General features: G+C 49.8%; 1 protein-coding gene across 1 annotated transcript; it reads right to left on the bottom strand.

Moving 5' to 3' along the window:
- Positions 1 to 763: 763 nt before the first annotated feature.
- On the bottom strand, positions 764 to 1,822 carry LOC138354991 (mucin-1-like). Its single transcript, XM_069309696.1, has one exon. It carries the CDS (start codon positions 1,820 to 1,822, stop codon positions 764 to 766), a length of 1,059 nt encoding a protein of 352 aa, XP_069165797.1.
- Between the last annotated feature and the right edge of the window lie 15,278 nt (positions 1,823 to 17,100).

The raw sequence follows: 17,100 nt of genomic DNA, 5'->3' as shown, positions 1-17,100 counted from the left end.
AGTGGTTGTACTCTTCAAGTCCCTTGTGTTGTCCCGTCTTGAGTACTGCTCAGTACTCACTTCCCCCTTCAGAGCAGGAGAGATTGCTGAAATAGAGGGAATACAGAGAACATATACGGCACGCATAGACGCGATAAAACACCTAAATTATTGGGATCGTGTCAATGCTCTCCAAATGTACTTACTAGAAAGGAGACGAGAGAGATACCAAATAATATACACATGGAAAATACTGGAGGGCCAGGTCCGTAATCTACACAGTAAAATAACAACGTACTGGAGTGAACGATATGGAAGAAAATGCAGAATAGAACCAGTGAAGAGCAGAGGTGCCATAGGCACAATCAGAGAACACTGTATAAACATCAGAGGTCCGCGGTTGTTCAACGTCCTCCCAGCGAACATAAGAAATATTGCCTGAACAACTGGACCAAACTCTCACAAGTCAAGCCTGGCTTCGGGCCGGGCTTGGGGAGTAGAAGAACTCCCAGAACCCCATCATGAAAGCCTCCCACACTCACCAGGGGACAGTGGCAGAAACACGACAGACACACTGGGATGGTGTCCGAGGATGCAGCCAGTAAAGGGATAGTGAGGATGGAAGAGAACTGCAGGAAGGTTAAAATGTTAGTAAAGGAAAGTGTAGAGATAGATAACAGGAGAGATGGGAGAGGAACGAGGAGGTAACATGTGCCCTTGGGTAGACCTTGAGAGGTTAAGATGCCAGGCGGCCCTACTGGCAGCTGAGAAGCAAGACCTGCCCTTAACTACTCACACTAACTACTCTTGACATGAATGGCCTAACGTTGAAGTACACGGTGACGTGATGGAGCTCCAGTGGTCGTGATGGAGCTCCAGTGGCCATGATAGAGCTCCAGAGGCCATGATGGAGCTCCAGTGGTCGTGATGGAGCTCCAGTGGCCATGATGGAGCTCCAGTGGCCATGATGGAGCTCCAGTGGTCGTGATGGAGCTCCAGTGGCCATGATAGAGCTCCAGTGGCCATGATAGAGCTCCAGTGGCCATGATAGAGCTCCAGTGGCCATGATGGAGCTCCAGTGGTCGTGATGGAGCTCCAGTGGCCATGATAGAGCTCCAGTGGCCATGATGGAGCTCCAGTGGTCGTGATGGAGCTCCAGTGGCCATGATGGAGCTCCAGTGGCCATGATGGAGCTCCAGTGGTCGTGATGGAGCTCCAGTGGTCGTGATGGAGCTCCAGTGGCCATGATAGAGCTCCAGAGGCCATGATGGAGCTCCAGTGGTCGTGATGGAGCTCCAGTGGCCATGATGGAGCTCCAGTGGTCGTGATGGAGCTCCAGTGGCCATGATGGAGCTCCAGTGGCCATGATGGAGCTCCAGTGGTCGTGATGGAGCTCCAGTGGCCATGATAGAGCTCCAGTGGCCATGATAAAGCTCCAGTGGCCATGATAGAGCTCCAGTGGCCATGATGGAGCTCCAGTGGTCGTGATGGAGCTCCAGTGGCCATGATAGAGCTCCAGTGGCCATGATGGAGCTCCAGTGGTCGTGATGGAGCTCCAGTGGCCATGATGGAGCTCCAGTGGCCATGATGGAGCTCCAGTGGTCGTGGAGCTCCAGTGGCCATGATGGAGCTCCAGTGGCCATGATGGAGCTCCAGTGGCCATGATGGAGCTCCAGTGGCCATGATAGAGCTCCAGTGGTCGTGATGGAGCTCCAGTGGCCATGATGGAGCTCCAGTGGCCATAATGGAGCTCCAGTGGCCATGATGGAGCTCCAGTGGCCATGATGGAGCTCCAGTGACCATGATGGAGCTCCAGTGGCCATGATGGAGCTCCAGTGGCCATGATGGAGCTCTAGTGGCCATGATAGAGCTCCAGTGGCCATGATGGAGCTCCAGTGATCGTGATGGAGCTCCAGTGACCATGATGGAGCTCCAGTGGCCATGATGGAGCTCCAGTGGCCATGATGGAGCTCCAGTGGCCATGATGGAGCTCCAGTGGCCATGATAGAGCTCCAGTGGCCATGATGGAGCTCCAGTGATCGTGATGGAGCTCCAGTGACCATGATGGAGCTCCAGTGGCCATGATGGAGCTCCAGTGGCCATGATGGAGCTCCAGTGGCCATGATGGAGCTCCAGTGGCCATGATAGAGCTCCAGTGGTCGTGATGGAGCTCCAGTGGCCATGATGGAGCTCCAGTGACCATGATGGAGCTCCAGTGGCCATGATGGAGCTCCAGTGGCCATGATGGAGCTCCAGTGGCCATGATGGAGCTCCAGTAGTCATGATGGAGCTCCAGTGGTCGTGATGGAGCTCCAGTGGCCATGATGGAGCTCCAGTGGCCATGATGGAGCTCCAGTGATCGTGATGGAGCTCCAGTGGTCGTGATGGAGCTCCAGTGGCCATGATGGAGCTCCAGTGGCCATGATGGAGCTCCAGTGATCGTGATGGAGCTCCAGTGGCCATGATGGAGCTCCAGTGGCCATGATGGAGCTCCAGTGGCCATGATGGAGCTCCAGTGGCCATGATGGAGCTCCAGTGGCCATGATGGAGCTCCAGTGATCGTGATGGAGCTCCAGTGGTCGTGATGGAGCTCCAGTGGCCATGATGGAGCTCCAGTGGCCATGATGGAGCTCCAGTGGCCATGATGGAGCTCCAGTGACCATGATGGAGCTCCAGTGGCCATGATAGAGCTCCAGTGGTCGTGATGGAGCTCCAGTGGTCGTGATGGAGCTCCAGTGGCCATGATGGAGCTCCAGTGGCCATGATGGAGCTCCAGTGATCGTGATGGAGCTCCAGTGGCCATGATGGAGCTCCAGTGGCCATGATGGAGCTCCAGTGGCCATGATGGAGCTCCAGTGGCCATGATGGAGCTCCAGTGACCATGATGGAGCTCCAGTGGCCATGATAGAGCTCCAGTGGTCGTGATGGAGCTCCAGTGGTCGTGATGGAGCTCCAGTGGCCATGATGGAGCTCCAGTGACCATGATGGAGCTCCAGTGGTCGTGATGGAGCTCCAGTGGCCATGATGGAGCTTCAGTGGCCATGATGGAGCTCCAGTGATCGTGATGGAGTTCCAGTGGCCATGATAGAGCTCCAGTGGCCATGATAGAGCTCCAGTGGCCATGATAGAGCTCCAGTGACCATGATGGAGCTCCAGTGGCCATGATGGAGCTCCAGTGGCCATGATAGAGCTCCAGTGGCCATGATAGAGCTCCAGTGGCCATGATAGAGCTCCAGTGGCCATGATAGAGCTCCAGTGGCCATGATAGAGCTCCAGTGGCCATGATAGAGCTCCAGTGGCCATGATAGAGCTCCAGTGGCCATGATAGAGCTCCAGTGGCAATGATAGAGATCCAGTGGTCGTGATGGACCATCAGCGGTGGCCAGAACCACCCAAGACAACACTGGGTAAGGTGGCCCCATATATTGTGAGTCAAGTGTTCAGCAGCAGAGAGATGCTGAGAGCCTTGCTCTTGTGTGTAAGACCAATGTTCTCAAGGTTACCCACTTGGCCACACTTCATGGTCATCTTGACAACACACACACACACACACACACACACACACACACACACACACACACACACACACACACACACACACACACCAAACACACACACACACACACACCCACACACACACACACACACACCCACACACACACACACACACACACCCACACACACACACACACACACACCAAACACACACACACACACCAAACACACACACACTACCATTCTTAAGAACCTCACGCCAGACATCACTCATTCTTCTCCTACCTGGCCTCCGCCACTTGCTTCCTCAACAAGGACATATTGGAGACAACAAGTCAACTGAGAGGAGGAGGAGGGTAGAGCCCTAGAGGACTCTAAGCTTGACGCTCTACAGAGTCCAAGTAACGTAACATTATCTACACTACTCCTCATCATCACTACCCCCTCCCCACCTCCCGGGGGGGGGGCATCATCCACCAAGACAAAACACAAAAGGAAAATAAGTTTAACAGTTGATCACATCTTCCCTAACACACAGGGGGGGGGGCCTGGTAGCCTGGTGGATCGCGCGCAGGACTCGTAATTCTGTGGCGCGGGTTCAATTCCCGCACGAGGCAGAAACAAATGGGCAAAGTTTCTTTCACCCTGGATGCCCCTGTTACCTAGCAGTAAATAGGCACCTGGGAGTTAGTCAGCTGTCACGGGCTGCTCCCTGGGGTGTGTGTGTGTGCGGTGTGGAAAAAAAAGTAGTTAGTAAACAGTTGATTGACAGTTGAGAGGCGGGCCGAAAGAGCAAAGCTCAACCCCCGCAAACACAACTAGGTGAACACACACACTGCTGCCCCACCTAAACCAGGCCCTCCTACACTCCAACACTATGCTCCAACAACACTATGCTCCAACAACACTATGCTCCAACAACACTATGCTCCATCAACACTATGCTCCAACAACACTATGCTCCAACAACACTATGCTCCAACAACACTATGCTCCATCAACACTATGCTCCATCAACACTATGCTCCATCAACACTATGCTCCATCAACACTATGCTCCAACAACACTATGCTCCAACAACACTATGCTCCAACAACACTATGCTCCAACAACACTATGCTCCAACAACACTATGCTCCAACAACACTATGCTCCAACAACACTATGCTCCATCAACACTATGCTCCAACAACACTATGCTCCAACAATACTATGCTCCATCAACACTATGCTCCATCAACACTATGCTCCAACAACACTATGCTCCATCAACACTATGCTCCAACAACACTATGCTCCAACAACACTATGCTCCAACAACACTATGCTCCATCAACACTATGCTCCATCAACACTATGCTCCAACAACACTATGCTCCAACGACACTATGCTCCAACAACACTATGCTCCAACAACACTATGCTCCATCAACACTATGCTCCAACAACACTATGCTCCAACAAGACCATGCTCCAACAACACTATGCTCCAACAGGACCATGCTCCAACAAGACCATGCTCCAACAAGACCATGCTCCAACAAGACCATGCTCCAACAGGACCATGCTCCAACAAGACCATGCTCCAACAGGACCATGCTCCAACAACACCATGCTCCAACAACACCATGCTCCAACAAGACCATGCTCCAACAGGACCATGCTCCAACAGGACCATGCTCCAACACGACCATGCTCCAACAGGACCATGCTCCAACAGGACCATGCTCCAACAAGACCATGCTCCAACAGGACCATGCTCCAACAAGACCATGCTCCAACAAGACCATGCTCCAACAAGACTATGCTCCAACAGGACCATGCTCCAACAGGACCATGCTCCAACAAGACCATGCTCCAACAAGACCATGCTCCATCAAGACCATGCTCCAACAGGACCATGCTCCAACAAGACCATGCTCCAACAAGACCATGCTCCAACAAGACTATGCTCCAACAAGACCATGCTCCAACAAGACCATGCTCCAACAAGACTATGCTCCAACAGGACCATGCTCCAACAAGACCATGCTCCAACAAGACCATGCTCCAACAAGACCATGCTCCAACAAGACCATGCTCCAACAAGACCATGCTCCAACAGGACCATGCTCCAACAAGACCATGCTCCAACAAGACCATGCTCCAACAGGACCATGCTCCAACAAGACCATGCTCCAACAAGACCATGCTCCAACAAGACCATGCTCCAACAGGACCATGCTCCAACAGGACCATGCTCCAACAAGACCATGCTCCAACAAGACTATGCTCCAACAGGACCATGCTCCAACAAGACCATGCTCCAACAAGACCATGCTCCAACAGGACTATGCTCCAACAGGACCATGCTCCAACCGGACCATGCTCCAACAAGACCATGCTCCAACAAGACCATGCTCCAACAAGACTATGCTCCAACAGGACCATGCTCCAACAAGACCATGCTCCAACAAGACCATGCTCCAACAAGACCATGCTCCAACAAGACCATGCTCCAACAAGACCATGCTCCAACAGGACCATGCTCCAACAAGACCATGCTCCAACAAGACCATGCTCCAACAGGACCATGCTCCAACAAGACCATGCTCCAACAAGACCATGCTCCAACAAGACCATGCTCCAACAGGACCATGCTCCAACAGGACCATGCTCCAACAAGACCATGCTCCAACAAGACTATGCTCCAACAGGACCATGCTCCAACAAGACCATGCTCCAACAAGACCATGCTCCAACAGGACTATGCTCCAACAGGACCATGCTCCAACCGGACCATGCTCCAACAAGACCATGCTCCAACAAGACCATGCTCCAACAAGACTATGCTCCAACAGGACCATGCTCCAACAAGACCATGCTCCAACAAGACCATGCTCCAACAAGACTATGCTCCAACAGGACCATGCTCCAACAAGACCATGCTCCAACAAGACCATGCTCCAACAAGACCATGCTCCAACAAGACCATGCTCCAACAAGACCATGCTCCAACAAGACCATGCTCCAACAAGACCATGCTCCAACAAGACTATGCTCCAACAGGACCATGCTCCAACAACACCATGCTCCAACAAGACCATACTCCAACAACACCATGCTCCAACAACACCATGCTCCAACAAGACCATGCTCCAACAGGACCATGCTCCAACAAGACCATGCTCCAACAACACCATGCTCCAACAACACCATGCTCCAACAGGACCATACTCCAACAAGACCATGCTCCAACAAGACCATGCTCCAACAAGACCATGCTCCAACAGGACCATACTCCAACAACACCATGCTCCAACAAGACTATGCTCCAACAGGACCATGCTCCAACAACACCATGCTCCAACAAGACCATGCTCCAACAGGACCATGCTCCAACAAGACCATGCTCCAACAACACCATGCTCCAACAGGACCATACTCCAACAAGACCATGCTCCAACAAGACCATGCTCCAACAACACCATGCTCCAACAGGACCATGCTCCAACAACACCATGCTCCAACAAGACTATGCTCCAACAGGACCATGCTCCAACAAGACCATGCTCCAACAAGACCATGCTCCAACAAGACCATGCTCCAACAGGACCATGCTCCAACAGGACCATGCTCCAACAAGACCATGCTCCAACAAGACTATGCTCCAACAGGACCATGCTCCAACAAGACCATGCTCCAACAAGACCATGCTCCAACAAGACCATGCTCCAACAAGACCATGCTCCAACAAGACCATGCTCCAACAAGACTATGCTCCAACAGGACCATGCTCCAACAAGACCATGCTCCAACAGGACTATGCTCCAACAGGACCATGCTCCAACCGGACCATGCTCCAACAAGACCATGCTCCAACAAGACCATGCTCCAACAAGACCATGCTCCAACAAGACCATGCTCCAACAGGACCATGCTCCAACAAGACCATGCTCCAACAAGACCATGCTCCAACAAGACTATGCTCCAACAACACTATGCTCCAACAAGACCATGCTCCAACAAGACCATGCTCCAACAAGACTATGCTCCAACAACACTATGCTCCAACAAGACCATGCTCCAACAAGACCATGCTCCAACAACACCATGCTCCAACAAGACCATACTCCAACAACACCATGCTCCAACAACACCATGCTCCAACAAGACTATGCTCCAACAGGACCATGCTCCAACAACACCATGCTCCAACAACACCATGCTCCAACAAGACCATACTCCAACAACACCATGCTCCAACAACACCATGCTCCAACAACACCATGCTCCAACAACACCATGCTCCAACAGGACTATACTCCAACAACACCATGCTCCAACAACACCATGCTCCAACAAGACCATACTCCAACAACACCATGCTCCAACAACACCATGCTCCAACAACACCATGCTCCAACAGGACCATACTCCAACAACACCATGCTCCAACAAGACCATGCTCCAACAAGACCATACTCCAACAAGACCATACTCCAACAACACCATGCTCCAACAACACCATGCTCCAACAACACCATGCTCCAACAACACCATGCTCCAACAAGACCATGCTCCAACAAGACCATGCTCCAACAAGACCATACTCCAACAAGACCATACTCCAACAAGACCATACTCCAACAACACCATGCTCCAACAACACCATGCTCCAACACGACCATACTCCAACAACACCATGCTCCAACAACACCATGCTCCAACACGACCATACTCCAACAACACCATACTCCAACAACACCATGCTCCAACAAGACCATGCTCCAACAAGACCATGCTCCAACAAGACCATACTCCAACAACACCATGCTCCAACAACACCATGCTCCAACAAGACCATGCTCCAACAAGACCATGCTCCAACAAGACCATACTCCAACAACACCATGCTCCAACAACACCATGCTCCAACACGACCATACTCCAACAACACCATGCTCCAACAACACCATGCTCCAACAAGACCATACTCCAACAACACCATGCTCCAACAAGACCATACTCCAACAACACCATGCTCCAACAAGACCATACTCCAACAACACCATGCTCCAACAAGACCATACTCCAACAACACCATGCTCCAACAACACCATGCTCCAACAACACCATACTCCAACAACACCATGCTCCAACAACACCATGCTCCAACAAGACCATGCACCAACATACACCAAACATGTTAGAGGAGCAGGTAAGACTTCCGCCAGAGACGAGGACCTGGTGTCTAATGTACGAGTCATTGGTGAATAGTGATGCTCCCGTGACCTTGGCTTGCTATAGGAGACGGAGGTGGTTGGGCAACACTGGGGAGAACAACAACAGGACAAAACAGAGAAAAAGATAAATAAACAATAACAAACAGAGGGAGAGTAAAGGTTAGAAGATGGAAACAGAAAAGATGAGAAGACTCAGAATATTAAGGAAAGATGACAAAGGTGAAGTTGAAGAATGGATGGAGAGGAAGAGGGTGGCATTAGATGGGAGGGAGGTGGGGGGCGGGTGGGGGGCGGGTGAGGGGAGGGGTGAGGGGCGGGTGAGGGGAGGGGTGAGGGGAGGGGTGAGGGGCGGGTGAGGGGAGGGGTGAGGGGAGGGTGAGGGGAGGGTGAGGGCGGGGGCAAGAGAGGCACCACAGACCCTGTGCTTGATTCTTAATTACAAAATCAATTATGCTGCGCTCCTTTTCCTGCCTTGTACTCGGGAGGGAGAGATGAAGAAATGAGAAGACCACTTAATGTAATGAAGGCAACGAAATGAGAAGTAGGAATGAAGATAATCATGAGGGAGAGGAGCAGGGAGGTGAGAGAGAGAGAGAGAGAGAGAGAGAGAGAGAGAGAGAGAGAGAGAGAGAGAGAGAGAGAGAGAGAGAGAGAGAGAGAGAGAGAGAGAGAGAGAGAGACAGAGACAGAGACAGAGACAGAGACAGAGAGAGAGAGAGAGAGAGAGAGAGAGAGAGAGAGAGAGAGAGAGAGAGAGATAGAGATAGAGACAGAGAGAGAGAGACAGAGAGAGAGAGAGAGAGAGAGAGAGAGAGAGAGAGAGAGAGAGAGAGAGAGAGAGAGAGAGAGAGAGAGAGAGAGAGAGAGAGAGAGAGAAGAGAGAGAGAGAGAGAGAGAGAGAGAGAGAGAGAGAGAGAGAGAGAGAGAGAGAGAGAGAGAGAGAGAGAGAGAGAGAGAGAGAGAAAGAGAAGAGAGAGAGAGAGAGAGAGAGAGAGAGAGAGAGAGAGAGAGAAAGAGAAGAGAGAGAGAGAGAGAGAGAGAGAGAGAGAGAGAGAGAGAGAGAGAGAGAGAGAGAGAGAGAGAGAGAGAGAGATCGCGGTAATCAAGGATAATACCTTCCAACGCAGAAATGAAGAAAAAGCACGTATTGAGAACTATGCCTCTTCAACGCAAGCAGAGCTAACTGCCATTGTTATGGCGTTAAGGTTTCTTGAACGGAACACTAATGGTGCAGTGATTTGCACCGATTCAAAAGCAGCACTGCAAAGCCTAAGTAAAAATCGGGCAGAAAATCTTGCGATAGTCGCTGAAATCAAGAGAGCTGTGAGAGTACTTACCAATCAGGGAAGAGTCATCAAGTTTCTGTGGATCCCCTCCCATGTTGGAATATGTGGGAATGAACGAGCAGATGTGCTGGCTGCTGAAGGCGCTGAAGGAGACCATATTGAATACTTCATACCCAAGACTCAACTACAAATTAGAGATATTATCAGGCAACATCACCGTGACAAGGTAACTGAGGAAAGGAGGATAGAAGCACAAACCAGTGAATCTGTACGATGGTACAACATGGTTGCAGCTGGCAATCCCAATCATTACGGCCGAAGAGGAGGACGAGGGAGAGAATCAGTAATAGCGAGAATCCGTCTTGGATACAGATATCCATGGAGATTTGGAATGGAAACAACAGTTGGTCAGCGAAGTTACAGAATCTGTGGTGAGAGTGATGGACACCGCCTTGACCACTATCTACGTGAATGTGAACACCTGAGAGACATTAGGAATATGTGTAGAATAATAAACCCCACATTGTTTGAGTTAGGAAAACACTATTTGTCAAATATTGATACTGTTCTTAAAAGATTTCCCCATTTTGCACCCGCAAGATAACGTAGGCTTTTAATGGTTGATAAATGTTAATCTTCTTGTTTGAGGAGCTGTTCACTTGAGACAGTTAAGCAAGTCCCAGCTGTGTCTGGGTACAAGTGACAGGATGAACAACCCAGCGGGTTTTCTTCCTATTGGGGAGTGTTGTACATGCTGTTATGGCGGTGTGTCCACTCACAGGATGAGTGGCGCTGCCCAATACTGTCACTATGGCGGTGTGTCCACTCACAAGATGAGTGGCGCTGCCCAATACTGTCACTATGGCGGTGTGTCCACTCACAGGATGAGTGACGCTGCCCAATACTGTCACTATGGCGGTGTGTCCACTCACAGGATGAGTGGCGCTGCCCAATACTGTCACTATGGCGGTGTGTCCACTCACAGGATGAGTGGCGCTGCCCAATACTGTCACTATGGCGGTGTGTCCACTCACAAGATGAGTGGCGCTGCCCAATACTGTCACTACGGCGGTGTGTCCACTCACAGGATGAGTGGCGCTGCCCAATACTGTCACTATGGCGGTGTGTCCACTCACAGGATGAGTGGCGCTGCCCAATACTGTCACTATGGCGGTGTGTCCACTCACAGGATGAGTGGCGCTGCCCAATACTGTCACTATGGCGGTGTGTCCACTCACAGGATGAGTGACGCTGCCCAATACTGTCACTATGGCGGTGTGTCCACTCACAGGATGAGTGGCGCTGCCCAATACTGTCACTATGGCGGTGTGTCCACTCACAGGATGAGTGGCGCTGCCCAATACTGTCACTATGGCGGTGTGTCCACTCACAGGATGAGTGGCGCTGCCCAATACTGTCACTATGGCGGTGTATCCACTCACAGGATGAGTGGCGCTGCCCAATACTGTCACTATGGCGGTGTGTCCACTCACAAGATGAGTGGCGCTGCCCAATACTGTCACTATGGCGGTGTATCCACTCACAGGATGAGTGGCGCTGCCCAATACTGTCACTATGGCGGTGTGTCCACTCACAGGATGAGTGACGCTGCCCAATACTGTCACTATGGCGGTGTGTCCACTCACAAGATGAGTGGCGCTGCCCAATACTGTCACTATGGCGGTGTGTCCACTCACAGGATGAGTGGCGCTGCCCAATACTGTCACTATGGCGGTGTGTCCACTCACAGGATGAGTGGCGCTGGCCAATACTGTCACTATGGCGGTATGTCCACTCACAAGATGAGTGGCGCGGTCCAATACTGTCACTATGGCGGTGTGTCCACTCACAAGATGAGTGGCGCTGCCCAATACTGTCACTATGGCGGTGTGTCCACTCACAGGATGAGTGGCGCGGTCCAATACTGTCACTATGGCGGTGTGTCCACTCACAGGATGAGTGGAGCTGGCCAATACTGTCACTATGGCGGTATGTCCACTCACAAGATGAGTGGCGCGGTCCAATACTGTCACTACGGCGGTGTGTCCACTCACAAGATGAGTGGCGCGGTCCAATACTGTCACTATGGCGGTGTGTCCACTCACAGTATGAGTGGCGCGGTCCAATACTGTCACTATGGCGGTGTGTCCACTCACAGGATGAGTGGCGCTGGCCAATACTGTCACTATGGCGGTATGTCCACTCACAAGATGAGTGGCGCGGTCCAATACTGTCACTACGGCGGTGTGTCCACTCACAAGATGAGTGGCGCGGTCCAATACTGTCACTATGGCGGTGTGTCCACTCACAGGATGAGTGGCGCTGCCCAATACTGTCACTATGGCGGTGTGTCCACTCACAGGATGAGTGGCGCTGCCCAATACTGTCACTATGGCGGTGTGTCCACTCACAGGATAAGTGGCGCTGCCCAATACTGTCACTATGGCGGTGTGTCCACTCACAGGATGAGTGGCGCTGCCCAATACTGTCACTATGGCGGTGTGTCCACTCACAGGATGAGTGGCGCTGCCCAATACTGTCACTATGGCGGTGTGTCCACTCACAGGATGAGTGGCGCTGCCCAATACTGTCACTATGGCGGTGTGTCCACTCACAGGATGAGTGGCGCTGCCCAATACTGTCACTATGGCGGTGTGTCCACTCACAGGATGAGTGGCGCTGCCCAATACTGTCACTATGGCGGTGTGTCCACTCACAAGATGAGTGGCGCTGCCCAATACTGTCACTATGGCGGTGTGTCCACTCACAGGATGAGTGGCGCTGCCCAATACTGTCACTATGGCGGTGTGTCCACTCACAAGATGAGTGGCGCTGCCCAATACTGTCACTATGGCGGTGTGTCCACTCACAGGATGAGTGGCACTGCCCAATACTGTCACTATGGCGGTGTGTCCACTCACAGGATGAGTGGCGCTGCCCAATACTGTCACTATGGCGGTGTGTCCACTCACAGGATGAATGGCGCTGCCCAATACTGTCACTATGGCGGTATGTTCACTCACAGGATGAGTGGCGCTGCCCAATACTGTCACTATGGCGGTATGTCCACTCACAAGATGAGTGGCGCTGCCCAATACTGTCACTATGGCGGTGTGTCCACTCACAGGATGAGTGGCACTGCCCAATAAACTCACCCCTCGGCCCAAAATAAAAAAAAAAGTCGATAATAAGAGTTGAGAAATGGTACCCCATGAGCCGTGGTTCTTCCCCTTCGCTAATACAACTAGGTGAGTACTATTATCTCACACACGGAACTAGGGGTAAATACACGAGACCCGAGGCGCATAATTCAAGCACAGACAACGAAACCCATTTGTCAATTAATCGAACGACAAGAGCCCATAATAGTTAGCGGCCATCTTGTTATTGCTGTGTTAGCCCGAGCAATAACACTGGCCCGCCAAAATTTGCAACTATACGCGCCAAAATTCCAGTAGATGTCCTGCCTATCTGTGCCCGCCCCGTAAGGTCTATAACCACACTCAGTCGCCACTGAAAATCATTTTACTGAGCAGTTGTGGGTTAGAAGCTTCTTAACCCCTTTCACCCGTTCCAGCCACCTTCCCACCCCCCCCCCTTCCCCCAAGTCTTCCCGCCTTGACATGTAAACAAATTGGAGAAGGGGAAGAGATGAGGAGGAGGAGGAGGAAGGAAATGGGATGGGAAGGGAGGTGGGGGGGGGGAGGATTCCAAGAAAACAAACATAGCCGACAAAGTCCATGTACTTTTTTTGGGCGGAGGGGGGTGGGGTGGGGGGTGGGGGGGGGATGGGGAGGAGGGGGAAGGGGAGAGTATTCCCTGTCAGTGTGATGGAACAACACACACACACACACACACACGCACACACACACACACACACACACACACACGCCCTGCCAGCAAACTCTGATGACAAATGTTCCTGTTGTGCCTTCTCCCTCTCTCTCCCCCTCTCTCTCTCCCTCTCTCTCCCCCTCTCTCTCCCCCTCTCTCTCTCTCTCCCCCTCTCTCCCCCTCTCTCTCTCCCCCTCTCCCCCTCTCTCTCCCCCTCTCTCTCCCACTGTCAAACTCCAACACGGTGTAACAAGTCTCGTGCTTCAAGGAGAGACAAATACCAGTCACATCTTGACAAGGACAAATGTGTAACAAAGAACAAGGACACAAAAACAGCACTCCAAGTGTCCCAAGAACCAAGAATGTGAAAACGACCAATTGTGGACCAAACTACCGGCAGTTTGGCGCTTGTTCCGTAATTACGCGAGATTTGACGTTCAATACAAGTCGCGGATCTCACTGTCACTCACATGTTATTGTTCAACTTCTCCGGCTTTCCCTGTTATCTCTTGATGTTGTTATCACTTAATGTTGTTATCCCTTAATACTGTTATCCCCTTAATGTTGTTATCTCTTAATGTTGTTATCTCTTAATACTGTTATCTCTTAATACTGTTATCTCTTAATACTGTTATCTCTTAATATTGTTATCTCTTAATACTGTTATCTCTTAATGTTGTTATCTCTTAATGTAGTTATCCCTTAATGTTATCCCTTAATGTTGTTATCTCTTAATGTTGTTATCTCTTAATGTTGTTATCTCTTAATACTGTTATCTCTTAATACTGTTATCTCTTAATACTGTTATCTCTTAATACTGTTATCTCTTAATACTGTTATCTCTTAATGTTGTTATCTCTTAATGTTGTTATCCCTTAATGTTATCTCTTAATGTTGTTATCTCTTAATGTTGTTATCTCTTAATGTTATCCCTTAATGTTGTTATATATTAATGTTATCTCTTAATGTTGTTATCTCTTAATACTGTTATCTCTTAATATTGTTATCTCTTAATATTCTCTTAATATTGTTATCTCTTAATACTGTTATCTCTTAATACTGTTATCCCTTAATACTGTTATCCCTTAATGTTGTTATCCCTTAATACTGTTATTCCTTAATACTGTTATCCCTTAATACTGTTATCCCTTAATGTTGTTATCCCTTATTGTTGTTATCCCTTAATGTTGTTATCCCTTAATACTGTTATCCCTTAATGTTGTTATCCCTTAATGTTGTTATCTTAGTTCTTGGGGTCAAACTAGCAGGTGTAGAAGGGAAGGAAGAGAACTATCAGGAGAAAGCAGCAAGCCATCACGACTATATAGCACTGGGAAGGTTAGGTTAGGGTAAAGACCTGGGATGGGACGGGGGAAAGGAATGGTGCCCAACAACTTGGACGGTCGGGGATTGAACCCCGACCTGCATGAAGGGAGACCATCGCTCTACCGTCCAACCCAAGTGGTTGGACATAAACTAGTCGTAGGGTCAAACAAGCAGTAGGAGAGAGAGAACTTTGGTAATTATTACGTATGATGGAATGACCAGGTAAATTATCGTATCTTCCTGTTCTCTCCATCTTTCTTCACCAACCTTATACACCCTTGTTTCTTACCTCCCCTTCTCTTCTCTCTCACTTCCTCTCCTCTCCTATATCGTTATAGGAGAGAACCTTATAGGAACATTAAATCGTGGGTTGGACAAGTATATAAGTAGGATTGGGTGGTTATAGATAGGAGCTGCCTCGTATGGGCCAATAGGCCTTCTGCAGTTACCTTTGTTCTTATGTTCTTATATCTCCCTGTTCAGGCGGTCAACAATGAACTGAATCCCTTTATGAATCCACCTCTGTCCACACTGACAGTTGAGAGGCGGGACCAGAGAGCCAGAGCTCAACCCCCGCCAACACAACTAGGTGAGTACACTATTAAGGGCACAGTCGACGAACAAGAGCGTGAGAATAGTTATATCTTGAGAGAACAGGTAGACCAAGGCTATAGTAGGCGGGGTATTATAGGTAAACCGTACTACCCCATAGTCACTGTTAGGGAAACATTGATAGGTAAGTCCTCCTTCCCCAAGCCTTCCTTCATGGGTAATGACTCGACCCCCTCAACCGCCGCGCTCTGGTAACTTTTAATGGGTATGTGGGCCTGCGGGCCGCTCCAAGCAACAGCCTGGTGGACCAAACTCTCACAAGTCAAGCCTGGCCTCGGACCGGGCTTGGGGAGTAGAACAACTCCCAGAACACCATCAAGCCTGCGTCCAACAGCCTGAACTATATGTTTAACACATCTCTCACCCTGTCCATGGAGGACAGAAGAAAATGTATATATGCTGGTTAGCATTGTAAATGTCTGGCCACATCTGTGGTAGAAAATAATAATAATAAAAAAAAACCTGGTTGACCAGGCCAGCAACGAGGAGGCCTGGTGGAGGACCGGGCCGCGGGGACGCTAAGCCCTGAAATCACCTCAAGGTATGTGTGTGATGCTGGCCCGCTCTCCACTATTAATATACAGTATGTGTAGTCACCAGTTCCCACATATGTGCTTGACTACATAAGAGGTCGCCCGGCATGTAGAAACATCCCACATTTACTCTGTACATTTTTCGTCCAACCACTTGGGCTGGACGGTAGAGCGACGGTCTCGCGTCATGCAGGTCGGCGTTCACTCCCCGACCGTCCAAGTGGTTGGACACCATTCCTTCCCTCCGTCCCATCCCAAATCCTTATCCTGACCCCTTCCCAGTGCTATATAGTCGTGGTGACTTGGCACTTTCCCCTAATTATTCCATTCCATTCTGTACATCATTTTATTTTATTTATTAATTTATTTATATATATAAGAGTTATTACATTCTTGTGATACAACCTTCGGGGTCACATTTATAATCTAGGGAAGAATGCCCAACAGGTTTAGCCAAACTGGATCTGAAAGGCTTTGTGCTCGTCCTCCAAGATTGGGGAGGTAAATGTACAGAGCCCCATAAGTGCAATTATGTACTATGTATAACAGTTAAGAATTGTACTTATTTACACTAAGTATTAAATCGTACTATCAAATATATTGTGAATATTTGAGTTTACCTCAAAAACTGAATAGAAAACCACGACCTAACCTAACCGTCTTAGTTTGTCAAGATAAGCATTTTATTGCATCTTAATTATAACTACTACTTAGCCTATAGCTATATTGATATTACAGTTTTATAAAATAAATAAAACAAAACTAAAATATTGCAATAAATTGTAAAGTAACTCAGGATATTTTCAAAT

The sequence above is a fragment of the Procambarus clarkii genome, chromosome 65 (assembly GCF_040958095.1).
Source record: "Procambarus clarkii isolate CNS0578487 chromosome 65, FALCON_Pclarkii_2.0, whole genome shotgun sequence".
NCBI lineage: Eukaryota > Metazoa > Arthropoda > Malacostraca > Decapoda > Cambaridae > Procambarus > Procambarus clarkii.
The sequence above is the reverse complement of the archived record's forward strand: the minus strand, read 5'-3'. Positions and strand labels throughout refer to the sequence as shown.

Bases quoted from the DNA above. Each gene is read 5' to 3' on its own strand.
- LOC138354991 (XM_069309696.1), bottom strand. From the start codon at position 1,822: ATGGCCACTGGAGCTCCATCATGGCCACTGGAGCTCCATCATGGTCAC.